The sequence below is a fragment of the Lycorma delicatula genome, chromosome 12 (genome assembly GCF_047948215.1).
Source record: "Lycorma delicatula isolate Av1 chromosome 12, ASM4794821v1, whole genome shotgun sequence".
Taxonomy (NCBI): domain Eukaryota; kingdom Metazoa; phylum Arthropoda; class Insecta; order Hemiptera; family Fulgoridae; genus Lycorma; species Lycorma delicatula.
Genome location: NC_134466.1, coordinates 73,305,055 through 73,332,617, shown reverse-complemented (window position 1 = coordinate 73,332,617; position 27,563 = coordinate 73,305,055). Strand labels below are relative to the sequence as shown.

Here is a 27,563-nt window from a genome sequence, read left to right as displayed (position 1 = left end):
TCCAGAATCCAATAGATTATAAATTTATGACAACACACTATAGGTCAAGAGAACCATCTTGTTTGTTGAATCGATTACCAAATTAGTTAATAGTTAATTTTGATCATTACAGTTAAATTTCATACAAAAAGGAAAAAATTTATTGATTCGAAATGTGCTTTTATGCTCCCTAAAGCGTCAGGCTTTTTATGATAATGTAATTCCCCATGATATTGTGAGAATACATCAGGAAAAAATAGATTAGGAAATTCCTGAGCTCTGCTTTTATATCCCTCTGACCTTACAATGTGTGATTTCCATCAGTTGAAGGAAAAAATGTTCAATTTGATTGAAGATGAAAGTGAAATAAAAGGATATTTAAAAGTAGTTGAGAAAAATTTTCAACTCCTTGGAAGTGTGTTTTAATAAATAAGAAAATAAGCTTGTTTTTTGTACTTAATAATAAATAATTAGAATAAATTTTTCAAATGTACCTTACTTTTGGAATTAAATCAATCAAAAAAATCATACCTCACTGTTGGTGATTCTGCAGTACCATAACCAGTTTTATTATTACAGGTATACTCATTACCATGGCTGAACTGGCTAGCCTAAATGTAAACGTTACCAACACTGATCCATTATTTACACCTGCTGCGCCTTCACCAGAATTTATATTAGTGGATGAAGAATCTGCATCAACTTATCCGTTACTGACTCCATCACCACCAACACACCATAATTTTAATCATCCATTAGCGCTTGAAAATAATCAAGGTACTTTAGATAAACTTATTCTATTGTATATTAAATCGTGAATACCTTATTCATTTTTAAATATCAATTTAAAAATTAATAACTTTGAATCTTTTTTTTTTTTTATTTAACCTCCGGATCCACCGTTAGGCATTCTTCAGAGGATGAAGCTGAGTGATTTGTAGCGTGTGTGAAAATGCCATGCCTGACCGGGATTCGAACCCGGGACCTCCGGATGAAAGGCCGAGACGCTACCACTCGCGCCACGGAGACCGGCAATAACTTTGAATCTAGTTGATATGAGATGTGCCTGAAATGTAATTCAGTCACTCATAACAAACAAATGAAAAAAAAAAATGTTATAAAAGTACATTTTAATTGCTTCAAAAACTTAACATTTATTTTTCCATTTAGTCACCATTTACAGCTTTTTCCAGTGGTGAACTAGTTTTCTCATTCCATCAATGAAGAATGCTGTTTATCTTTACTTGATCCATAACCTCACTGAGTCCTTCAGTTCATCCATCCATGGTGAGATGAATACTCTTAATATCCCTCTTTAATTGCAGAAATAAGTGAAAATAGCAGGGTTCCAAATCTGGTGAGTATGGTGGTGAATATGGAATAAGTTGAATTTCAACTTAACACTAATCATAACAATTGCATGTGATGTGCAGATGGTTAAGCATTATCAAGTTGCACAATTATATATAGGTTTTGTGGATTGTCGAATACGACTCAGATCTCCCCTATGGTGTTTTAATTATTATAAATTGCACAGAATTTACAATCTTTACAGGCTTCCAGATAGTCAGTCATGTTCAAATGTTTGGAATCACAGAACACTATCAAGAAAATATTTTTTGCAGAGGGTTGTGTTTGGAATTTTTTGATTTTGGCCGACCATGGTACCAGTATTTCATGCTCTGCTATTTTTCTTCTGGGCTGTAATGATGCACCAATTTTTTTCCCCTCCCCTATCAAAATATTGAAATAGAAGTAATCTCCTTTATTACAATAATGCTTCAGAATCTGTTTCACAATGCTCTTTTCGTGTTAGTTTTTTCTGTGAGTTTGAATGGCACCCACCCTGAACAGATTTTATAGTAGCCCATTTATGCAATAATGCATCCTACACATTCTTTCGATACGCTGTCTGAGTGGTGGTGCACTGTTATGTTATACGACAATCATTCTGAATCGATTCATCCACTTCCTTTTGGTGCTTCTAATTAGTTACTACTACTGGTTTTCTACTGCAAGTTTCATTCTCGATATTCACTTTACTAAATTCTGATGCGCAAAATGTTATTGCCCACATGCTAACAGTACTTCAATCGACAGTTTTATTGCCAGATTGGCTTTTCGACAACAATGAACATCACCAGTGTTCACTTTTCTGCTGTTAAAAATTCAATCATGTATGTTGTTTTAGAAGCATTGACATATCAGGTATATTTCACTCCATAGCAATGGCAACTGACAGAAAATGAGAGTGAATGGGTCAGTTTGGAATTAGTAGGGAAATGAAACCAAAGATGGCAGTACCTGTCAACTTTGAGTAACATTTTGTTCTCCTGTATGTTCCAGTGTGAATTACATTTCAGCTGCTCCTTTTATATCATCAATCAGTTACAACATAACTTGCATGGACAGTAATAAACTTCCCCATCTACCCTGAAATTATATCAACCTTTTTCACTGACCATTCCTTTTCCTTTTTTATGATGTCTTCTTCCCCAATATCAGTTTTATAGGTTCAGCAGTCCTGATCGTACTAGGTTTTTACTGAGGATACCAAACCTTGGAAAGAAAACCCATGCAACCTTGGTATCTGGTAGGAACTGATTTAGCATCTTGGTACGTAGTAGCCTGTGGACTGATTTAGAGGCTCTTATTTTCTGGTCAGTGGCTGTAAGTAAACCTCAGGGAGAAATAGAGTTCATTAAAGATATAGTTTAGCTCACTGTTTTACTAGAAAAACCAGTGACAGTATACAGAAAATAATTCACAAAATTTTGTTAAAGTCAGTAAAATATCCTTACTTCAGAATATCATGCAAGAAAATGGATTTCAGATCAGATAAGACATTAATACAAACTGCATATTACCCTTAAGGTAAAATACATATTTAAATTATAAGTATACTGCATTATATAATATATATATATATATATATAAAAGACCAAAGAAATCAGCTGTGATTCAACATTGCATGGAAAGTGATTATGAAATAAGTTTAATTTGATAAAACTTTGTTTTCAATTTTGAATTGAGTGTAACTCAAGAACGACTCAACCAATTTTCATCATGTTTTAACATGCACAACTTCAGATACAATACTATAGCATTTCTAAATTTCAGTGAAACCTATTTAGTAGTTATTGAGATTTTCAGGCCACAAACGTTTATTCATAGCCTATATATAAATAAATAAGGAATATGTTATATAAATATAAGAATTATATAAATATATAAGGAAACCCTCGTTTAAGTGAATGGTATTTTCGTTGTCTGCATACCTCAAAATGTAAAGAAAATTCATTTTCACCCCCTACTCGCACCATGAAACTGAAAGAAATACCATACTTTTCTTTGAAAAATTGGTAACAAATATAGGGTTATAAATGGGATCCAACTTGTGTAAAAGTTAAAAATGAATTTTTATTTTCTGGCTGCTCTGTGGCAGTATAAATGTGTTTTAATTGAAAAGATAATTTAATAAATGAAATTTCATTCAGGATTTTTTTTGGGGGGGTCCAGCTTTACCTGATTGATATTCAACCATAAGGTCGATTGTGCTGTCACCAAACAGGAAACGGAATCCCTGAGTCCCGGCCTAAGCACTCCTAGTTACGAAGGATCTGTTGGTTCTTCAGGTCCTAGCATTCTTAGCATGTATAAAAAAGAGATCAATGATGAGAAAGAATGATTTTTCCATCAGGTTGGTTTACTGACTTGGCTCAGAACCTATTCAACAACATTAAAGAGTAAAATTAGGAGAAATATATGCTTATATAATATTCGTTATCAGCTCAAAAAAAGTTGTTTATTTTATGTACAATTTGTACTTATTTATGTGAATATAATTTGTTATTAGTTCTGGTGTATGAAAGACAACTGAGTCCAAGCAGTATTGACACAGACATTGGTTCACTGCCAGCTATCGGAACAGATATAAATACATCTGATTATGCTGTACTTAATGCCAGTTCAACTCCTGAAAAGCCATCAGAGAAAGGTATACTATAAATTACTTATTCTATTTTTCTCTTTAGCCCTGTTTTATTCCCTCATTTGAATTTATGGTTGTTAACAGAGAAAAATTATTAACCCATTAACTGTCTGGTTTTTTAAGAAAATATTCATCAGTGCTGAGTTTCTTTTTTGAAGTATTTTTTGCATACATTTTTTTTTAACTACATTAAAATTAATTTAAAAAAATAAAAAACTCGACTGACATGCAGAAGTAATAAAAATAAAATATAAAAAATACCATATGCTTCACACCTTTTTTCATTTTTTGTATTTGAACAGAATCTCTGCTTCAGTAAAAGATTTATTATCACGAAAAAATTCATCACAAAGATATATGAATAACCTCAATCCTGAACAGTGGTGTCTGTCAAAACAAAGGTTTGAAATATATCCACAATTTGCTTGATTTCATTACTTTGTAAAATATTTATACCAATATAACTATAGAAATATGTTGGGAACACTAGAAGGCACCAATTTAAAATGAAGAATAGGAATCGACACAGTGTGATCAAATATCAGTTCCTTTATTTATGGATTTGGTTTCTCACAGACACATCGCATATACAAAATGTTACAGGATTGGCAGTCAGTGAATTAAAATATGGCTCCTTTAGATTTTTGTGGTACTTAGTGTTTTGGGGTGTTGTGAGAAAGATTACCGAAATACTGGTTACCAGACTGCATTCATGTTTTAATATCTGTTTAGATTAATCTCTCAGGAACTTTTTAATCTTTAGGAATATCATATCTTTTTGGAATATGGGGATTGTTCTATTAATTACTTTTTTTAACTGGATGAAAGAATAAAGAAAAGTTGAGAGTTATTTTATCTTGAAGGCAATATAATGAAATTTGACTCAGGCATGTTATTGTTATTTTTTTTTTTTAGTTTATAAAAGAAAATGTTAGCAGCAGTATTAACTGAAATAACATGTTTGAAAAATCACTAAAATAGTATTTCATTAAAAACCCTTGCCCCTAAGAATTTAAAGTTATAAATTGTTTGATTTGATATTTCATCCTATCATCTTAAAAGATGTTAATTCTTTTTTTACACCTTTGACTTGAATAAGACAGAAGAATTTTTTTTATGAATAAAATATAATATAATTATAATATAAATAAAATAAAATCTGCAAAAATAATATTTATACATTTTCTAATTTTGACTGTTTCAAACCAGATTAAAACATGTTTTTTACTTACTGAAGCATTGTTAGGATAAAGATAAACTCTATCTCACCGATGAGTAAATTTTTTAATTTTCTTAAAAATTAATTTTTCTTCGTTTTAACAATAGCCTGTAATTTTAGGAACCTTTAATGTGTATATGTAAAGCTAAAATAAGTAATTATAGCATAAATTCACTTTAGTGTTTTTTATTATTTTTTGTCTTCAGTTATTTGACTGGTTTGATGCAGCTCTCCAAGATTCCCATCTATCTAGTGCTAATCGTTTCATTTCGGTATACCCCCTACGTCATACATCCCTAACAACTTGTTTTACATATATCATATGTTGCCTGCCTGCAAAGTTTTTCCCATCTACCTGTCCTTCCAGTATCAAAGCGACTATTCCAGAATGCCTTAATATGTGGCCTGTATAAGTCTGTCTGTTCTTTTAACTATATTTTTCCAAATGCTTCTTTCTTCATCAATTGCCGCAGTACTTCTTCATTTGTCACTTTATCCACTCATCTAATTTTTAACATTCTCCTATAGCACCGCATTTCAAAAGCTTCTAATCTTTTCTTCTCAGCTACTCCGATCGTCCAAGTTTCACTTCCACATAAAGCTACACTCTAAACATATACTTTCAGAAATGTTTTCCTGACTTTTAAATTAATTTTTGATGTAAACAAATTATATTTCTAACTGAAAGTTTGTTTCGCCTATGCTCTTCAGCATTTTATATCGTTCCTCTTTCATCTATCTTTAGTAATTCTAATTCCCAAATAGCAAAATTCTTCTACCTCTATAATCTTTTCTCTTTTTATTTTTATATTCAGCAGTCCATCTACATTATTTCTAATACATTTCATTACTTTTGTTTTGTTCTTGTTTATTTTCATCCAGTACTTGCGTAGGATTTCATTCATGACATTCATTGTTTCTTTTAAATCTTTTTTACTCTCAGCTAGAATTATTATATCATTAGAAAATCGTAGCATCTTTATCTTTTCACCTTGTGCTGTTACTTCATTAAATGCTAGTTCTATGTAAAGATTAAAAAGTAATAGGGATAGCGAACATCCTTGTTGGACTTCCTTTTTTATTATTACTGTTAGCAATTGTTCTTCTATCTCTGTATTTGAACCCTAAATTTATTAAAATGCTGAACATTTTATTTCAATCTATGTTTTCTAAGTCTATAAATGTCAAGTATAATGGTTTGTTTTTCTTTAATCTTCCCTACTATTAATCTGAGTGTTAAAATTGTTTCCCTTGTCACTATACTTTTCCTGAAACCAAATTGGTCTTCTCCTAACACTTCTCCCACTCTCCTCTCAATTCTTCTGTACAGAATTCTAGTTAAGATTTTTGATGCATCAGTAGTTAAGGTAATAGTTCTGTATTCGTCACATTTATCTGCCCCTGATTTCTTTGGTATCATGACAATTGGACTCTTTTTGAAGTGTGATGGAATTTCCCCTTTTTCGTAAGTATTACACACCAGTTTGTGTACTCTCTATTGCTTCCTTACGTGCACTGTGCAGTAATTCTGCAGGTATTCCGTCTTTTCCAGGAGCCTTTCTGTCATTCAAATCTTTTAATGCTCTTTTAAATTCAGATCTCAGTATTGTTTCTCCCATTTCATCCTCTTCTTCCTCTATAACACCATTTTCAATATAACTCTTCAATGTATTCCACCCAGCTATTGACTTTACCTTTCGTATTATAAATCGGTGTACCATCTTTAACACATTATTGGATTTAAATTTATATACCCTAAAAGTTTCCTTAACTTTCCTGTATGCTACATCTATTTTACCAATGTTCATTTCTCTTTCCACTTCTGAACACTTTTCTTTAATCCACTCTTTTTTCGCTAGTTTGCACTTCCTGTTTATAGTATTTCTTAATTGTTGATAGTTGCTTTTATTTTCTATGTTCATCCATCAGCTGCAATATATTGTCTGAAACCCAAGGTTTTCTACCAGTTCTCTTTGTTCTGCCTAAGTTCGCTTCTGCTGATTTAAGAATTTCCTTTTTAACACTCTTCAATTCTTCTTCTACATTTTCTACCTTATCTTTTTTACTCAGACCTCTTGCGATGTCCTTCTCAAAAATCTTTACCTCCTTTTCCTCAAGCTTCTCTAAATTCCACTGATTCATCTGACACTTTTTCTTCAGGCTTTTAAACTCCAATTTACATTTAATTATCGCTAGATTATGGTCGCTATCAATGTCTGCTCCAGGGTAAGTTTTGCAGTCAACGAGTTGATTTTTAAATCTTTGCTTAACCATGATATCTATCTGATACCTTGCAGTATTGCCTGGCTTTTTTCATGTGTATATTCTTCTATTATGATTTTTAAACTGGTGTTGGCAATTACTAAATTATACTTCGTGCAAAACTCTATAAGTCGGTCCCCTCTTTCATTCCTTTTGCCCAGCCCGTATTCACCCACTATATTTCCTTCCTTGCCTTTTCTAATGCTTGCATTACAATCTCCGACTATTATTAATTTTCATTTCCTTTTCTGTGTTTAATTGCTTCATCAGTTTCTTCGTATACACACTCTACCTCATCATCATCATGGGCGCTTGTAGACGTTAACAATCGTTGTCGGTTTAGGTTTTGATTTTATCCTTATTACAATGATTCTATCGCTATGCTTTTTGAAATACTCTACTCTTTTCCCTATCTTTTTGTTCATTATGAAACCTACTCCTGCCTGCCCATTATTTGAAGCTGAGCTAATTATTCTAAAATCATCTGACCAAAAGTTGTTTTCCTCTTCCCACCCAACCTCACTAATTCCTACTACATCTACATTTATCCTATCCATTTCTTTTTAAATTTTCTAACATACCAATATGATATGATAGCATTCTGTCACGTGATTCTGATGGAAATGTCTCAAATGACAGAATCCAAATTAACGACATTTTATGTAATATAGACTAAAAATTAAGTGCATTAATTATTGTTTTAATATTAATAAGCTGGATGTAAGTCAAAACATTCAATGAATGGCCTGTTATTAAAGTATATATATATATATATATATATATATATATATGTTTCTTCAAGATTATTGATATGGTTACGTTTCAATACCACCGTGGAGGTAGCAACCATGGCGCATTACGATTTTTTTTTATGATTGAAATCTATCCCCCATAGGCCTGTATAAAAATATTCAAATTTCTCTTGAATGATCTTAATGAATAAATCGTGTTCAATGGTTTTATTGGAAAAATAGAAAATACGGCGTATTACTCACTGCTTTCTTACAAAATCTGCTCAATAATGCAGCATCCTTGACATCGTACAGATGGTCAGAACCAGTCAGAGATGTAAGGAGAAAATCATCACCCTTTCCTAAAAGGGAATACCCTTGCTAAAGAAAAAAATTCCACCCCCCCACTTTGTTACAAATATCGAAATAAAAATTTCCTTTATACCTGTCCTGCCCTTTTTACCTATCCTAGTTTTGGTCAATACCACTGACTCATTTTTTTGGCTGTTGCAAAAATTATCAGCTGTAAGAAAGAGAGTGAGCTGTAATCCGTCGTTAGTTTATTTTTCTAAACGTCGAACGTGACTTTACACAAAAGTCTTCAGTTCTATTAGTTTATATATCATTATTAGATTGAAACATGGAGAATCTGTTTCCCCATTAATTTTTTGTGACGAAGAAGAGAAGAGCTCAAAGTTATATCTACAAATTTCTGGACAAATTTACAAATACGATCATGAAACGTCATGACGGAAGTTGGAAAATATGAGGAGAGAATTCAACGAATTACATAGATTTGGAAAGCCTCGAAAAGACAGTCGAAGACTTGAAAATAAGAATGGAGGGACAAATCTGATCATAACAAAGACAATAAGATAATTACATTGGAGAGAAACAACAATTATTTGTATGTAGAGGTAGACATCCTAATAGCTGAGACAAGTAATCTGGACAAATCATGTAAACAAATGACCGATCTAATTTTCACTTTTGATATCGTACAAGAAAGTGTCAAGGACGAATATTATAAAAAAGCATATGATGAATGCATCGCAAATTCTTCAATTTATATGTAGGTATATGTTAGCAGTTTTATCATAAATATTAGTGGTGATATACTTATCCCTAAATTTTTATGAATTTTTGAAAACTAATTTTAAAAAAAATTCAAATTTTGCCTTCATATAACTCTGGGCTTAGCTGGTGATAAAGATCTCAAATTTGCACAACTTGCAGTGTTTTTGTAGATGTTTATGGCAAATAAAAAAGTTGTTAAAAGTGATACCATTTTGACTTACCAAATAAGTGCTCCAAGGGGGTTTCTTGTTTTCTTGGCACTTTAATATTTTTGTACTTATTACAGTAGTTGAAATAGACTTGTTTGAACCATTCAACTGCAATGTTCATGTTATAACAGGTGCTTGAAGTCATTTCCAGTCGTCAGGAAAATTCATGTTGCAATATGCTGTTATGTTGCATCATTTAGCTTTGCTGTTACAGACCGGTCAGTCTGACATTAGTCAGTGATGAGTTCATAACTTTACAGTGTCTCAAATTTCATTCTGTGTTTGGAAGTGTTTATTAAATAAATAAGTTTTACTTAATAATATTATATTTGCAAATTTTAAACACAGTTTTACATTATTTTCAAGTAATTTCTCGTAAAATAATGGAAAAACAGTATTCCGTAGTAATTTATGTGAATGAAGAGTGTCATAAGACTGTGTATGGTACAGTGCCAAAAGAACTCATTAAAATTTGTGAATTTAGTGATGAAAACAACATCTTATTTTTTTTACATGTTAATTCAGTCACCTATATAAACAGTTTTGTTGACACCCCAGTTTTCCATTGCTTTCAGCTGCGCAGTACTCAAGAAAATTGAGTGACGTTTATATAGCTGTTAAGTCAGGAGGGCTTTATAAGTCCTCCTGACCTACGCCCTTAACAACTACTGAAAGAGCTGCTGCTCTCTTTCAGGAATCATTCTTTAGTCTAGCTTTCAAAAGATACGTTTCCGATATGGTTGCACCTCTGGTCCAGCTACTCTGTATCACTGAACACTCAAGCCCCTTCACCATCGGCAAGGTCTCATGATTCATAGAGGGAGACTTTAACATTAACAAAATTATTCTTCAATGGGCCTACTAAGGCTAATTATTAACATCTCCCTTGGTACTGTTTTCAGTTCCACGATTGTTAAAAGCAGGAAACACTTAAGTCTGAAACATGTTCAGGAAGTAAGTGTCATTTCCAAATATGACTGCTAGACTTCTTTTCATACCTGTGTAGATGTGCACTGAATTTCTTAATTTATTACCTTGTACAGATACAATCATAGATGAAGAGGTTTCTGTTTACAGTTTGTTTTGTACATTTAACTACATAAGATAATTGAATGATCCGCATACTGTGAAACATGCTGTTATTTTTTTTTTTTGAATCTGTTCTTTGTTATTTGTTTTTGAATGCAACAAATATGAAACCAACAGAGGTTATTGGCAGATTAGTATAGTGATGCGGCATGTAATCCTTATACTCTGTTTCAGTGTTACAGCAATTTATAATTCTCAGCCACATACTGCCACCACCCAAACCCATAAACTCATCGCATAATTTGGCTGGAACAAATGGTTCATCCCTCTATATCCCGATGACTTTCACTTCTTTTGACGTTATTCCACTATAACAAAGATGGTAATGTTAAAAGCCGTGCAATGTCAGCAGTCTTTACAGGGATCATCATTTTGTGAAAAGGATAATAGAATGACAAATGTCTGTTAGTTTGAATGTGTTTTTCAGTTCAATTTGTTTTTTCTTTTATAAGATTTAGCTGGTTTTTATGTTTCATAGTGTTAATTTTGTCAAGATTTGTTACATATACTATATGTAAAATTGTTGTATTTAGCGATGTGGATGTTTGTTTGAAAGGATCTGAATTCAAAATCCATTACAACTACAAAATCCAAACATTACAGCTGCAAATATTACTTATCATATTCCCATGTGCAAAAAAGGAAACAGTAATGTATATACTCATGATTTGAAATGACAACTACCTTTATCAAGGAAGGTAAAAATAACTCAACTGATACAATTAACAATGTTACTACCTTTAATATTGTATAAATAGCCGATCGTATATTAATCCTAATCGTTATTATTATTATTAATGTAGGTGGTGAAATACAGTGCCAAGCTCTTACAACACATAACAGCCTTCAGAGCGGTATGGGATCTTCATCCTCGTCTTCCTCAGTATTACAAGACACAACTGCTGCATCTGCACAATTACTTAATTCTCATCATTATCATAATTTAGCCGGAGACGTTACTTGTCAGGTACATTTATAAAATTTTATTAATAATGAGAAATTTACAGAACAAAGAATTAACAAATTGCTAACAGGAAGGCCAATAAAAATAAACTTAAGAGCTTTTTTTTACCATACAAGGCCAATCGGTAACTGCCTAGAAGATGTTGCCTCGGTTGACCTTATGTGACGCAGCAATGTCCAGCCACCACCCTTCAGCATTGTCCACCCATTGGGCCTTCCCAACGGGATCCCTCCTGGTTCATTGAAGCAACACGACCTTTGCTTCTGAATACTGTGATACGCCTCCCCATCCCTACACCTAGTCGGGGTCTGAGTGTGCCCCCATGCATACCCCGTCTGACGGTCGCGTGCCCACCCTTCAAACCTCAAGGGCCCTTAATGTTTCATCAGAGTGTCCTGATCCAGTCACTCTTGAGTGTGACCAGGCCAAGACGTCCTCAGCAAAAGAGCTACTTCCCTGGACCTGCACGGTTCCACGCTTCGACCCCACTGGCTACATTAGTTTTTTAGCCATCTCCCAGTTATTATTATTATTATTATTATTATTTATTTTATATATATATTTTTTTTTTTAAAGGACCAGCACCAGCCTCACCTTGAGGCATACAGCAGCCCCCCTAAACACCTTTTACGAAAAGGGCTTATAGGGTTGCACCTTTGGATGACAAATATCAGGAAAGCAAAACATGTGATAAGAAAACACAATTATAAGGAGAAACATACAAAACCAAGACAATAAATAAATTATAAAGGAGTACAAAATAGCAAAATAAACATAATATAAGACGTAGTATAAAATAATATAAATAGGTAACATACATGAAACAAAGCAATCCAGTGTGAAATGAAAGTAACTTAGATTAAACCTAAATTTGGCATGTCCTGAATCCATCCTGGGGGGTGGAACGGCGCCAATTACTTTCAAGAAGGACAGTCGGTCCAAGCCCCATTCTGCAGCCTCCATCGATTTGGTCCGTAGGATGCCTGGGACCAGCGTAGACACCCCTGTCCATTGCTCCCTGTCCACAATAGACTTAGGAGCTTAAAAAGTTATTCATTTCATTTGTTTATAGGTTTTACAGGGCAAACTTTTCATGCATTTAAGAATTAAATTATAAATTTTGAAAAATTTTAAATTGTAACTATAAATTTTTTTCCTTTGATTTTAAGTTTTTGAATAATGATAATATTCTTATTTATTTTTTTCCAGGAAAACGGTAATATAAAACCAACACTGTGTGGTATACAACTAAATATACGAAAATCTCAACAAGATTATTATTTTGTGTCATGGAACTGGCCATTAATACGTAAATTTTGTTTTTGGGGCGTAATGTCAATGATGGTAGCTTGTATATGTGTTGTAATCGCATATGTAACTACGTTACCGACACGTTGTGATCCACCAAGATCTTGGTATCAAGGTTCACTAATGTATGAAATATTTCCTGGATCGTTTAAAGATTCAAATGATGATGGAATAGGAGATATAAACGGTATAATTTTGAAAATCGATTATTTACGTAATATTGGTGTACAAAGTATTAAATTGAACTCGATATTTCCATCCGAACATTATCCTGAACATTACAACAATATTGAAAATTTAACAAAAATTGAACAAACGTTAGGCACAATTAATGATTTTCGTTTACTGATAAAAAAATTACACGAAAACAATATATCTGTTATATTGGATATACCTTTGTATCCTCATTTCAAGGAACTAAATTCACAGGATGATGTATCATATCAAAAAATGAATAACGATAAGAAACAAGAATATAATCCGAACACCATGACACATGTTATTTTAAATAATCATATTTTGAATAGCCATTTAAATAAAACTGGGGCTAATTTTCAGCCACTGGAAACAAAAATTAAACATAATTGGTATGATAATCACGACCGTGGAATCATTACAAGAATTTTACAGTTTTGGTTACACGAAAACGTAGATGGTTTTTATATGAAAAATTTAGAAAATTACGTTGATGATGAAAATTTTATCGATCAAATAATCGAATGGAGATCATTACTACATAACTCTAAAGATGGTTTTGATAAGGTGTTAGTATGTTCTAGTCGTGTTATAGATGAATTAGAAAAAATTAACAATGATATAAACATCAATGCAAAATTAACAACACTACTAACACATTTTAGTTTAATAGATATTTATATAGATGATATAAAAAGAATACCTCAACTGTTAGATTATTTTCAAAAAGGAATTATTTTATCAAATCCTGGATATCCGTGGCCATTGTGGTCATCAGGTGGTATTGAAACAACTCGTTTAACCTCTAGATTACAATCGCACAACGAAACGCTTGCTGCTATCGCACTTCAGATGATGTTACCAGGTACACCATCTATATTTTACGGTGATGAACTTGGACTGGATAATATACATGATCCAAATGGAGAGGTAAGTAGTTTTAAATTGTTTGTTTTAATTTTAGAGATGTTGAAAAAGTACTTTTTAATTCAGTAAATGTTTAATCATGTGACCTAAATGGGACCATGAAAACATCAAATAAACAAAAATGAAAAAACTTAGGATAGACCTCAGTGAATAAAATATCACTGAAACAGTCAAAAGAGATCTGCCATGCTTACAATGGTACTATGGGAAGTATTTTTGTTGGTACATCAATTTCGCTGACTAATGCCTAGTAATATTTGCTTGTGGTGGAGAAAGAAACTAGCTAGTTTTTCTGTAGATTTTCTTTGTAAATATATCTTTCAACATCTCTTTAGTAGATATTGTATTTAATTTGGATATAATCAGAATTTTTTGTTGATTACTTTTTTATTAGTTAATATTGTACTTTGTTAATTTTTTTAAACATAATTATAGTTTAGATGAATTTATGCAATATATAACACTTAGTTAAAAACTTTACATGTTGCTTGAACAAATGGAAATTTATGTTAAATAATATTTTCAATAATTTAATTTATAAATTCTATTTCGTATTAGATAACACGTACACACACACACACACACACACACACAAACACATGCACACACACACTTACATGCACACAAACACTTTAAATACCTATCTGGTAATGCTTGAATAATGGCATAAAAGATTTTTTTCTTTCACTAGTACTCTCATTCTGATGCCAAGGCTACATTCTGATGGAGGATCTATACTGCAGCAAACTCTAACATGAATTGGTAAGGGGAGTTTTTGCACACATGCTCATACACAAACTTAACTTGCAGCAGCACTGCTACGAGCACAGATGTACCCTGACTGAAAACCTCTTGCCCCACTTCCTAAAAAAAGTTAGAGTACATCAAATTGAACACAATGCTTTTTGTCCCACTGTGCTACTCCCAACCATTACAGAGATGCAACCAAAATTTTGAATAAAGTTTGATCAGATTTGGGATAACATCAAAGACAATTTTTTCTTCTTTGTAAAAAAATTTTTTTTATTAACCTTTTACATTTTTTTATGTGTCAACATCACAGGGGGAAAGGTAAAGAGTAGTAGAAAATTGGGAATTATGGGACAACCTTGGACTTTAGACCCTTACACATGCTGTTCATGTGCCAATTTTTCAAGTGACATCAACTTTTTATTATGTCATAATTTTTTTTGCCAGGTGCTAGAAATAAGTCATGGTGATTGGAAATTTTATGCAATACACATGCTTGCTGATTGCATTAACCTTGTTTACTAGTTTGAAAGTTATCTCAATTATGAGGCTGTGCAATACACATATTTGTTGACTACACTAACCTTGCTTACTAATTTGAAAGTTATCTGACAATAATACATTTGTGTCAGAGTGTTTTATTTGTTTGTTTGAAAGTTATCTCAATGCTACCAATGGAGTTATATAAATATGTGACAAATTTTCATTGCATTCATACCATGTCCTTTATTGTCAGTGTATACTGTATGTATTTTACTGTGCTTATTTTGTCAACATAATTTCTGATTTCAGTTATAATCTTTATCACTCAGGTGAATGAAACTACATTTAAATATAATTAGTATTAATTTTAATATAATTATGCATTTATATGTTTTATTCATCGGTTTAATTTCACAGATTAAATATATAAATACATACTTTATTTAATAATTAATAATTATAAGCCGGAAATAACAAATATTTTATTTTAAATTAATGTATGAAGTACTAACTATACTTGAGAATAATAAAATTCTTAATTTTGGTGTAAGATGTGCTAAATATGTATAAGAAAATAAATAGTAATTATTTACTTTATTTAATTTGTTCTCCAGTTTATTTACACATTAAATAATTATATTAAGTTTGTGCTGGAAATAAAATTAATATCTGGTATTTGTTAAAACTTAAATTGGACTAATTAATAATATTTATTACAGTCCTATCATATTGAAAGCAACAGCCCTGTCAATTCTTGTTACAGTGCTGTTGTATGTAAAATAATCTGCTAAACTACAAGGAGAGCAACAGCCCTATCAGTAAGGTGAAGAATTTGAAGAGGAATGTTTGTGAATTTAAAAGATCTTACTATAGTGTATTGTAATAATAAGGCTGTCGTATATTTTAATAAGAGAAACTATAGTTGCCGTAGTATTAAATTTATATCTGATAACATTAAAATTTTATATCTGGTTCATTCATAAGTTGATCATGAATTGCCTTTGTACAGATAAATTTGAAGGTCTTTCTTATATCAAGTGGGCAGGAACTTCCATATTCTGTTGGCTAGCTTTTTTATTTCAAAAACTGAAATGGGTACATTTTGTGAAGCTTAGTATTGTTATGTCCAACCCACCGGGTTGGTCTAGTGGTGAATGCGTCTTCCCAAATCAACTGATTTGGAAGCCGAGAGTTCCAGCATTCAAGTCCTAGTAAAGCCAGTTATATTTACACGGATTTGAATAATAGATCGTGGATATCGGTGTTCTTTGGTGGTTGGGTTTCAATTAACCACACATCTCAGGAATGGTCGAACTGAGAATGTCGTACAAGACTACACTTCATTTACACTGATTACATATCATCCTCATTCATCCTCTGAAGAATTATCTAAACGGTAGTTACCGGAGGCTAAACAGGAAAAAGAAAGGAAAAGTATTGTTATGTCCAGTGTTGTCATTTAATATGTTTTTTATGTCAAAGTTTCACTCAGTAAGAAGATGCCTCTGATAAAGACTAGTTCTATACAGTTTGCATTATTCTCACTCAACCTTGTTACTGATGGGCATCATCCCATTATAGTTGAAATAATTCAACATATGTAAGCTTACAAGATGTGATAAATTACACATACAGTTTTACTGTGGTTATATGGCAGCAGGCAATAGGAAGAGGAGCAGAGAAAGTTCTTTTCCATCATTAGTTTACGATACAGATGACATTTAATTTTAAAAATCTTTACTAGCAATTCAGAGATCTTGTGATGGAAATCATTGCAAGGTTTGGCATAGTTTTCTTCAAAACCATGCCAGTTGTATGGAGGACAATCAGCTAGCTCTAATGAATGTGTTTCACATGCTAACATGTGAGAAGATTTTAGATGTAGCAAGATCAATAGCCAGGCAGATTGATAACAATTTAATAGAACTGAGGTTGAGGAATTACGGATCTTTATGAAAGCCTCTTCGATAAAACAGATGTTTGATGATTTATTTGACAGAAAGGCAGTCTCTCAGAGAGTACAATTCACTCACTCGCAATCCTTAGATATAAAGCATCAAAATAAACATTTCTTGACATGGATGCTGCCTAAGAAGGGCAAGTATCTACCGAGTATGGAACTCCTTGAAACAGAAGAAATTTAAGTTCTTTCACTCAGACATAGATACAAACAATTAAAATAAAGGCTGAGCTCGTTTTTAATGAAACCGACGATCAATTCGAAATGTTTAATGAAATGAACTCTCCACATTTAAAAACATTAAAAAGGAAAATGGGTTTAAAACAGTTACCAGATTGCACAGGTTCACCCTCAGTAGTACATAGGATGGTTGGTCGCTAAGAAATTGTAAAAAAATGTTCACTTTTAATTTAAAATTACGTTTGCAGGAATATTTCAAATTGGGAATTCCGTTACAAAAGAGCAAGACTTGCAACAGTTGAACAAGTCGGCCGATATTTCCTCATTGGAAATGCATTTAGCTGCTGTTTAACTACTTCTAAAATAATGATAATGAGATTAAGGATATTTGGACGCTTCTAGCAGCTAGCAGCAGTGAGGGAAGAGATCGGAATGTTGTTATTCGAATCGGTAGCATGTTACGGTACTATAAAATATAATATTTTAATAGAGCTTTTTTACAAAAACTTTTAGTAAGCGAGTTCAGGATATCGGTATTAAAAAGAAATTTTGTAATTTTCAATTGTATTGAAAATTCAATACAAGAAGCGATCGAATATTGCTTCAAGAAGAGGCTAATTTCGAAAAAATCCGAGCGGATGGGCGCTTTTAAGCATCGTTGGTGTTTTAGAATGAATAAACTGTTACCGTCCTCTTAGAGGATCGTGTTACATTCCCTTTCTAAATTTATCCAAAACAAACACGAGGACGTTAATGTAAGAAATAATAATGATTATTATTTTAAGTGGATGACGTAAATGTGTGCAGTCAACATCGTGAGCGGGTAGGTAAGCGATATGAAGTTCTATTTGATAAATACAATTTTGGTTCCCTTATTTTCCCATTATCTGTGAGCGATTATAAATTCGAATAAAAATAATGTTTCTGAATATATTATCGGTATATGAAAATGGCAACATCGTCCCGATCAAGGTATGTATGAAGAAAAGATAATGATCATTTTGACCTCCTCTGTTGATAGTTGAAGGTGACTATGAACACTTTTCCTTCATCTCCGATTTCAAAAGATTGATCCGTACTCAGTTGACGAAACATCATAGTATAGAAATCTGTAAAAGATGTTTCACTTATTACAATGATAAAATCTGCGCAAGAAACACGGTAGATCATCTAGAAAAGTGCTGCAGCAATCCCCCCTGAAAAGTCATTCTCCTCGAGCTACAGGAAGATGGCTCTAAACTTGTACTACACTACAAAAATTATTATCATATGTTTCGATTTCCCGTAGTTTGTTATTCTGATTTTTATAGTCCTAAAACCGGTCGTGACGTACTATTCCAACTCCAAAATTCAAACACGATTTCCACGGAGTAGCACATTCCTATGAATTATTGCGTGCATTTCGTAGTCCATCTTTCTACACCGGTGACTGTTCAAAATGTGATCCCAACAGACCCTATCGTATACAGAGGAGGGGCCCCTCATTCGTAACTGATCCTAGTTACTCGAAAAGAAGTCGTATAAGAACACCATCTCGTGAGATACGCTGGAAGGGACGTCTCTTCCACCGAAAGAGAAATTCTACAGCTCTCACGGGGACGGATATATCCGAAGAGGACTACGAGCACGCAAAAAAATAGGACCGTTTCAAAATAAACACGTTCGGTGATCTTTGCCTCAAATGCAATGTGCTGCTCCTGTTCGACATTTTCGAAAATTTTAGATCTTTATGTTGGAGGAAGTACGGATTAGAATGTTGGCATTACTTCATTCTACCTAGATTCTCGTTCGATGCGATGTTGTACAAAATGAGGATCTAACTCGAACTGACTACAGACTACGAAATCTACATGTTCCTAGAAAAAGGAATCCGCGGCGGCAATTTGGTGTGTGTTAAGAAATATGCAATGTCAACACAACATACATCCTAGATGGGTGCGATTCCGACCAACCGTACTCGTGTACCTTGACGCCAACAGCTTTTGTAGTTTGGCCTTAAGCCGATGTTTACCGTGCAAAAAATTCGGTTGACAGCTTTATAGTGATTTTCATACTGGACAACATCATGCGTGTAATGCACTAGAGAATGATTGGATATATCCTCAAAGTAGATGTCTAATATCCTCCGCACCTCCACGATGCGCAAGCGACTTACCCCCCTTTTTCCCCACGAACTAGGCCCTTCGATCTCTATCCTAAACTCGTACTAACACTACGGAACAAATTCTAATATATCTGTTATTTCTCCACCCTAAAAAGGGTGATTAGAAACTTACTTCGAGTGAGCAAAATCCATAAAATTTTGCAGTTTGTGCAGTTCCCGTAGTTAAAGAGAAACATTAAGCTCAACACGATTAATCGCCAGGCAGCTTGCGACGATAGATTAATCGAAATCAAAATAGAGGCCGACCTACTTATCCTGATCCTGCTTCATTCCAAGACATTGACATTCCTGATGAATAGTGTTACTCGTGCTGGAGAGAGGTACCTTTTGTACGATTCCGGACCAGAAGATGAGAACAGAATACTTTTTTGTCACGATTTTTGTCACAATGAAGAACCTGAGATTGTTCTCTGCTAGCCCAATAATATTCGCGGACGGTACTTTTAAGACGGCGCCAAATCAATACATGCAATATTTACATTACACGGTATTTTTCGGGGGAACGTCTCCCTATTTATATACGCTCTGACTCCGCGGAAAACGGAGGACACGCATCGACTGTTGTACGAACGTGTTCCTCGTACAACTCGAGAAGCAAATATCCATATACATCCTGGAACTATCATGATGGATTTCGAATTGGCAAATATTAACGCGCTTGACGAAGTTTTCCAAATGCAAACATAAAGGGTTGCTTATTCCATTGGTCTCAATCGATCTGGCGTCAAATTCAGTCGGTGGGATTAGCAGCAGATTATAACACCATAGGGAATGAAGTACGAAAACAAATCGCATTGCTACTGGGATTACCATTTGTTCCCGTGGAAGATGTCCTTGTTGACATTGTTGAAATAATGTCAAAGGATCTGGACGGTCTGGTGGAATACGTCGCGCGGGTATATGTAATGGGAAGATGAGCTTGAGGCCGACGAAGAACCGAGGGCGCAAGATTACCTGTCGAAATGTGGAACGCGTACGACCTAGTGATAAGTGGCCAGCAGAGAACAAACAATGTGGTTGAGGGTTGGCATAATAAATTTCAGAAGTTGATGACTTCACCGTGCCTCCGTATGGAGATTCATAATACAATGATAGATGAACAGCAACAAAATCAACAAGATATCACCCGGCTGCTAGGAGGCCACATTAACATAAGACCGCCTGTGAACAAAACATTTAGCAAACCAAACGCACATTGTTGAAGTTGTGGAACGACATCAACAATATTAGGACGAACAACGCATGACAACTTACTTGAGAGTTGTCGCGTATAGAATAAAGGTGAACCCTGCAGAATCGGTTGATGAATGAAATCTGTAACAACTAATTAATAGGTATGTCAATTATTTCTGGGATACATACACAATAAAAAAAAATATTTCTATTTTTTTATTTATCTCGGTAAGCGTACTAGACAGATATGCGATGGACTTTATTTAAAGGTCTTTTAGTAGACAATACGGTAATGGATACTACCTGGAGTGGACATAAGTGCGATGAACGAAACTGTAATGTGAACTAAATAATTAATGGACATTAAACTTGAGGTTGACGTTACCGTAAGTGGTCCACTTACGTGGTCCTTACACTGTAAGGTCCTTACAGTGTGGACCAGACGTCCTGGAAGCCGACTAAATTTTTTTCTAAGATACTTTCCCTCTTAATTCTTTTCTTTTAAAAATGGGAAATTTAATTTCTATTGAGAAACTTATGCAAAATAGAACTATCTTTATAATAGAGTAAAATGAAAGCTACTTTCTGTCACTACCGACCCTTTGGTAGTGGCGATGAGAATTCTACATCGCTTTATTTCAATCGTAGGGTCGTTTACCGCATCTAATGTGACACTGCCGTACGTCATCGTTGCCGTCGTCTAACAAATGAGCATAAAGAACTACATTCTCATTCTCATCCGATATTGACCGTTCTTATTAGTATCCGACTCTGACCGCTCCAGTCTCCGCTGTCTTTCATTTCTACGTAGAAAGAGTGCTTCCCGCTCAGATGATGGCGGATGACGAGATGAACCAGGCATTCTATTTCCCTCATCCTCTTTCAACACCTATTTCACAACCGAATGTTTCATCAGCAGAAAAAATTTCTTGGGGCAATATTAATTCGATGATTCGCGAGGAGTGGTGTATAGTGACCGGTTTTCATCGCGCCCTTGCAGTGTGTAGGTCTGCAGAGGGAGTTTAATCGAGGTACTCGATCGTGGTAGGATCCCGGGTGGCTAGGGTTCCGCCTTAGACATTGGATCGGTGGGAGGTATGCGCATCGGCATCGTGCCACGGTTATATCGGTATTGTTTGCGATTCGATTTGTGCTCCCGCTGGTGGGAGTGGCCGCGCCGCCGGAGTATGTTAACCCGTGCGACCGGGGGCGTGGCTTTCCTCCGCCGGTGGCGGTCCTGATCGTGACTTGGAACCGGGTGGCGGTGCGGGGTTTATCCCCGGTTTCCCTTGCTAGGTAACCTAAATCGGTCGAGTTATTTGAGTGTAGGTCTGAATTTATATGTTATGTAAGTCATAATTTTGATCGGTATGAATGTAGCACCGATTTAACTTTCAACTCGTTCGTTTTCTGAGGCATTCACAGTCACAAATGGTGCTGTCAAATCTGGACTAGGTGCGGGGTTCGCGCTTCCGCGGTTTCGGTCGGTTAGTTTGAGGGAATCATGTTATGTTGGATGTGAAGATGTCCGTTTGAGGCCTAAATGAAGGCAAAATTTGATATCCATTTTACTGATGCAAATGTCTGCCGAGCCATTACATCGGTGACATCCCGACCGAAGCCTGGCTGATGACTGTGAGATGTAATCAGTTAGAGGGTCTACAGATGACCTCCGGTAAAGCCCCTCAGGGCTTGGAACGGAGGGGGTGGTGTGGCGACCGGTAACGTCAGAAGGTGGGTGTCTTCCCCCTACGGGGTTGGGATTTCTTAGGACATCTGTAGAACAATATTCGCATTCAAACATATCGAATAAGAAAAAATTTACACTAATAATACAAAATTTATTTTAAATGCGACTTACGTTATTAAAGAGGTAAATTATACTCAAGTTGATTTTTCGTAGAGTAACCGTAAATAATTAATAGTTAGGTTTTTAGATGATTTTTACTACTTATTCCCTAGTACATATTTAACACAACGTACAACTTTAATTAATAAATGTTATTTACTTAAGTAGTGTTATTAGTTCACGCAAGCATTTTAAATGAAATATTTAGGAACTATTTATCTTATGATAGGGCTGTTCTTCTCAATACGATAACGCTGTAACAAACAATATTGATTAGTTCAATTTAAATTGCAAGAAATACCAAACATTAATTTTGTTTCCAGCACACAATTAATATAATTTTTATTTAATGTGTGTAATTAAATTGGAGAACAAATTAAATAAAGTAAATAATTACATTCTTACACTATTTGTTATTAACTTTTATTCTTTTTAAATAGAGTTAGTACTTTATACATTTATTTAAAATAAAATATTCGTTATTTCCAACTTACAGTTATTAATTAAAGTATGTATTTATGTATTTAATCTTTGCAATTAGACCGGTGAATAAAATTATATATATATATATATATATATATATATATATATATATATATATATATATATATATATAAAGTACATAATTATATTTGATGTATTATTATTTAATTATGTTTAAATGTAATTTCACTAATTTGATTCATAATAATTATAACCGATATCAGAAATTACGTCGATTAAATAAGCATAAGATAATACGTACAGTATATGATGACAATAAAGAAACGGTATGATTACAGTGAAAATTTGACGCGTATTTATATAAATCCGTTGGCCTAGTCATCGAGATAACTTTCAAACAAACAAGTAAATAACTGTGACGCAAATATAATATCGTCAGATAATTTTCAAACTACTAAACAAGATTAATGCAAAATCAGCAAGCACATGTATTGCATAAAATTGATAGCCCCTTTTTCTATTACTGTCAAGGTTATACTTTTTCATTTTTACACTTCTGTTCATACACGTGCTTTTACTAAATTGCATTAGCTAGCTTTTTATCTGTTGATTTATATTTTAGAAAATAAAGGAGCACAGCACGGGTCAAAAGTTGTATATAATGCCATAATACGAGAGTTATTTTTTTTCAACGTCCGATCGGTCACGAAATTAAAACCACAGTGAAAATTAAAAAAAAATTATTTGTAACAAGTACTTACATAGTTACGCTATTTCTCTACATAGTCGCCGCTCCGATTTAGACATTTGTCGTAGCGCGGTACCAACTTTCCAATACCCTCGTCATAGAACGAAGCCGCCTGTGCTTTCATGAGAATGCATCCGCTGTTTGGATTGTTCTTTTGTTTCTTCAGTTTCGAAATGGACCCGTGTCTCGTCCCCTGTGACAATTTTGTTCAAAAAATCTTCTCCTTCATTGCGGTAGCGCTGGAGAAACGTTAGGGAGGCGTCCATTCTCATTGTTTTGTGAAGGTCGGACAGCATCTTGGGAACCCATCTCGCACACAGTTTGTGGTATTTTAGTCTCTCACTCGCAATGATGTAGAGAGCCGACCTTGAAATTTCAGGAAACTAATCGCTCGATACAGAAATTGTGAACCGACGATTTTCTCGAATCGCCTCATCCACTCGCTCAACGAGAGTAATCGGTTAACACTCGCTTCCTTCGCCGACCGCCTGCATCATGAACATCTGTTCGTCCTGCTTTAACGTTCCTGCACCGTTGTCGCTCGTTGAAGTTTCACCGTACACATTACTTATTCGTCGATGAATTTCAGCCGCATTACACCCCTCAGCCTGAAGAAATCGAATTACCGCACGCACTTCACACTCGGCGGGAGATGCTATTGTTGTAGACATGTTTACGTGCTAGCTGCGTGTTCAGAACTAAACGAGGTGACGCGGCGTGATTGAAGGCCATACTAGAGACGCTGCGCAAAACATATGCGCAAAGGTTCATCCGACTTTTGCGCGGGTTTTTATTTCGCGACCGATCGGACCTTGAAAAAAAATAACCCTCGTATATATTCTATTCCTAATGTGTTCATCGCAATCTGTTCAACTCGTGAACAATAAGCGATCTCATGACTCGATGAGATTAAGATAAGTACGGAACGATGCCGTAAGTCGACAGTTGTACATTTCCTTAAACAATGATCGACAAGAACCGACAAATTTCTAATATTATAAATTCAATCTTTTAAGTCTGTCGTCCAAAAATAATAATGTTATTAAGAACTTTGTTATTAGTAGAGTAATAATAATATATTAACAAATATGCCACACCCTGGCGTTTAATTTACCTGCACTACTACAAATTTTGGAAGAAATTACAATTTTACAGTTGTTGCGTATGTAATCGATATTAATTTTTTTCAGAGATCTGATATAAGTCACGTACATAGTTTAGCACCGATGAAGTGGTCTTCAAGCACTGATGGTATCAAGAGTTTTACTCACTCTAGAATGTTACCGTGGATGCCGGAAGCCAAAGTATATGGACCTTCAAGCGGACAAAAAGTGATCTCAATTCTTAGTAATATCAGAGATAATAATCCAAGTATATATATGCATGCTATATGGAAGGAAAGGGTTTTGAATTCAAACAGTGCCATAAGGTTTGTTGTAAAAAATTAATTCATCAACTAACTTAATTATTCTTCACATTTTTTTTTTTTGTAATTAAATGTCTTTTGTTGTGTACTGTTTTTTCAGATTAATTGGAAAATGTAATTACTTAATTTAAAAAAAGTAAAAGTTTAAAATGATATCGTATACTATTGATAAAAAAGGTAGCATGTTCTGTGTCGCTTTAATTTTTTTGTACTTATTAAATATTTTCCGCTTTGTTAATTCTAATTAAAAATTGACTGGCTATTTACACCGAAGAGAAATGTTACAACTTATGATTCTCTGTAAGCTAGAGTTAGACTATCGTGATAATAATTACATTATTTGTGTTATAACAAAGCATCTAATTTTGTAGTAGCATTTATTTTATCTCGATAAAAGTCATAGAAATTGAGTATAATTGCCGGTACATCGGTTATGCTTGTGCTCTTTTTAAGAGATGAACAACTTCAAACAATTTATTTAGCAGTAATTAACTGTTTTTAATTGCAGAAATTAATTAAAACGTTAAACTATGTAAAATAATAAATAACTGAATAACGGGAACTAACCGTTGTCAAGAAGTTTTTGTATAACAAGAAACAAAACCATCGGTTAAACACAACCTGATAATTTCTCAATATTATTTTAATAACTAATATTGTTATTTACTCGAGTGAAAATCGATCAAATTTGTCGATACGGTAGTTAAATTTCATTCTCAGTACGATGATAATAATACAAATTATGTTATAATTGTTATTAATGCGCTTCTATAACTTTCATATAAATAATTTTTTGTTTAAAATGAGATTAACCTATTCCAAAAGATTTTTTGAACGTTCGACCTATACCAAAAAAGCGCCAATTTTTTATCGCATAGATACAACTGTGAAGAGAACTCAACAGTGCTACTATATTTTTCACGTATAAAAGTACAGTGCGTTCAGAAAGTCGCTGTGCAGTACGCTTTAGAATTAAGCGATGAATTCTTTCGGCGTTAGATTAGTCGCCCGGTGGGTCATCGGGAGTTACTCGGTAATAAACCATGACGTCGTGTGTCGATATCGGAAACGGTAGAAACGAGAACGCAACGGTTCTTTTGGTAGAGTAAAGCATTTTTCTCGTTAAATACGTCTTTCGTGAAGGTGACAAGTATACTGATTTATCGAAGCGCAATTTTTTTTGAAAAGTATCCAAACACTCCTGTTCCTCACCCTGATGCATTTTGAACTCTTACTGAAACATTTCGGGCAACGGGCTCTGTTGAAGATGCCGATCGAAGTGGAAAACTACCTAAACACAAAAGCCGCTTGATATTTCGGATGCTTTGGCCGAAAGTCGATGCGTAAGTTAGCATAGCAGTAACATATTGGATTTTCTATCGTACATAAAGCTGTAAGAAAAGAACTGAAACTTTCCCCCGCAAAGTAATCTGTATTCAAGAACTGAAACCTACAGATCGTGCCAAAAGACAAAATTATTGTCGACGGTTAAATATTTTTTGGTCCAAAATTTCTTGACGTTACTTTTTTTACAGATGAAGCACAGTTTCATCCGGAAGGGTGTATTAATTCACAAAATACACGATTATAGTTGACAACTAAACGTCATTAATAACACGAAGCAAAAATTGCAGTCTGGGTCAGGGCGTGTAGAACTCGCAACGTAAGTCCAATCTTTTGGAAAATAGAGATAATAGTGATCATTATTGTGCTATTTTAACAAACTTTATTAGTCGGTAAACAGCAGTGGAAATTAATCGCGGTTGATTCTAACAAGATGCGTTATAGCTTACAGGTCAATGACCTTTTTACGAAATGTCTTCGGTGATCGGATCGGTTTGCTTGGCATTTCTCCCACCACCACCACCCCATTCGGTCGTCCTAAAGTATAAGATCCAATATCTGTATCGCAAACGGCTACTGAACCTCGAAACAGTTTAGCGAACAGTGTCCTAACCGGTTCCTAGAGCTAACCTAAAAGCGCGAGCGGAGCAAGCGTGGTACCGTACATTTCTCGCTTGCGTGTCCCACCGCCCGCTTGTCATATATCACTAAAACGGGTAGGCGCACCATGTCGACTACTAAAACATATATGACTATCAACGATTAAATTTATCGCGTCAAAGACAGCGATTCGCTGCCACGCCTAGGCCGCTGAACGCCAAAAATTACCTGTCCACCGTTAAAGCGCTTGGAGCCTTAATATGGCTGGTAGCCTGCCATATCTCTCGGTTAGCTTCCTACAGCAGCGCGATAGGAGTCTTTTCCCTTAGGCAAACTACCGATATCGGTCGAACTAAGCGACCGCATCAAGGAACTCCCGCACGGTCTGACAATGCGGCTCTCGCCGCTTGTGAGCGGCCAATTTTCCCCTTGACCTCTAAGTTCCAGGGCGGCCCGAGTTCTGCCCCTTTCAAGAGCCGGGCGGACGAACA

At 34.4% G+C, this 27,563-nt stretch overlaps 1 protein-coding gene across 2 annotated transcripts in view; it reads left to right on the top strand.

Annotated features, from left to right (window-relative positions):
* LOC142332854 (alpha-amylase 3-like) overlaps positions 1-27,563 on the top strand; it is a 40,248-nt gene that overhangs the window by 7,587 nt on the left and 5,098 nt on the right. Inside the window, exons 2-6 of one of the 2 annotated variants that reach the window (XM_075379522.1) lie at positions 559-756; positions 3,836-3,976; positions 11,361-11,524; positions 12,731-13,954; positions 24,893-25,131. In XM_075379522.1, coding sequence (XP_075235637.1) covers positions 573-756; positions 3,836-3,976; positions 11,361-11,524; positions 12,731-13,954; positions 24,893-25,131 — 1,952 coding nt within the window. In that variant the 5' untranslated portion in view covers positions 559-572. The remainder of the gene's footprint in view (positions 1-558; positions 757-3,835; positions 3,977-11,360; positions 11,525-12,730; positions 13,955-24,892; positions 25,132-27,563) is intronic. The other variant, XM_075379523.1, reaches the window with a different exon arrangement.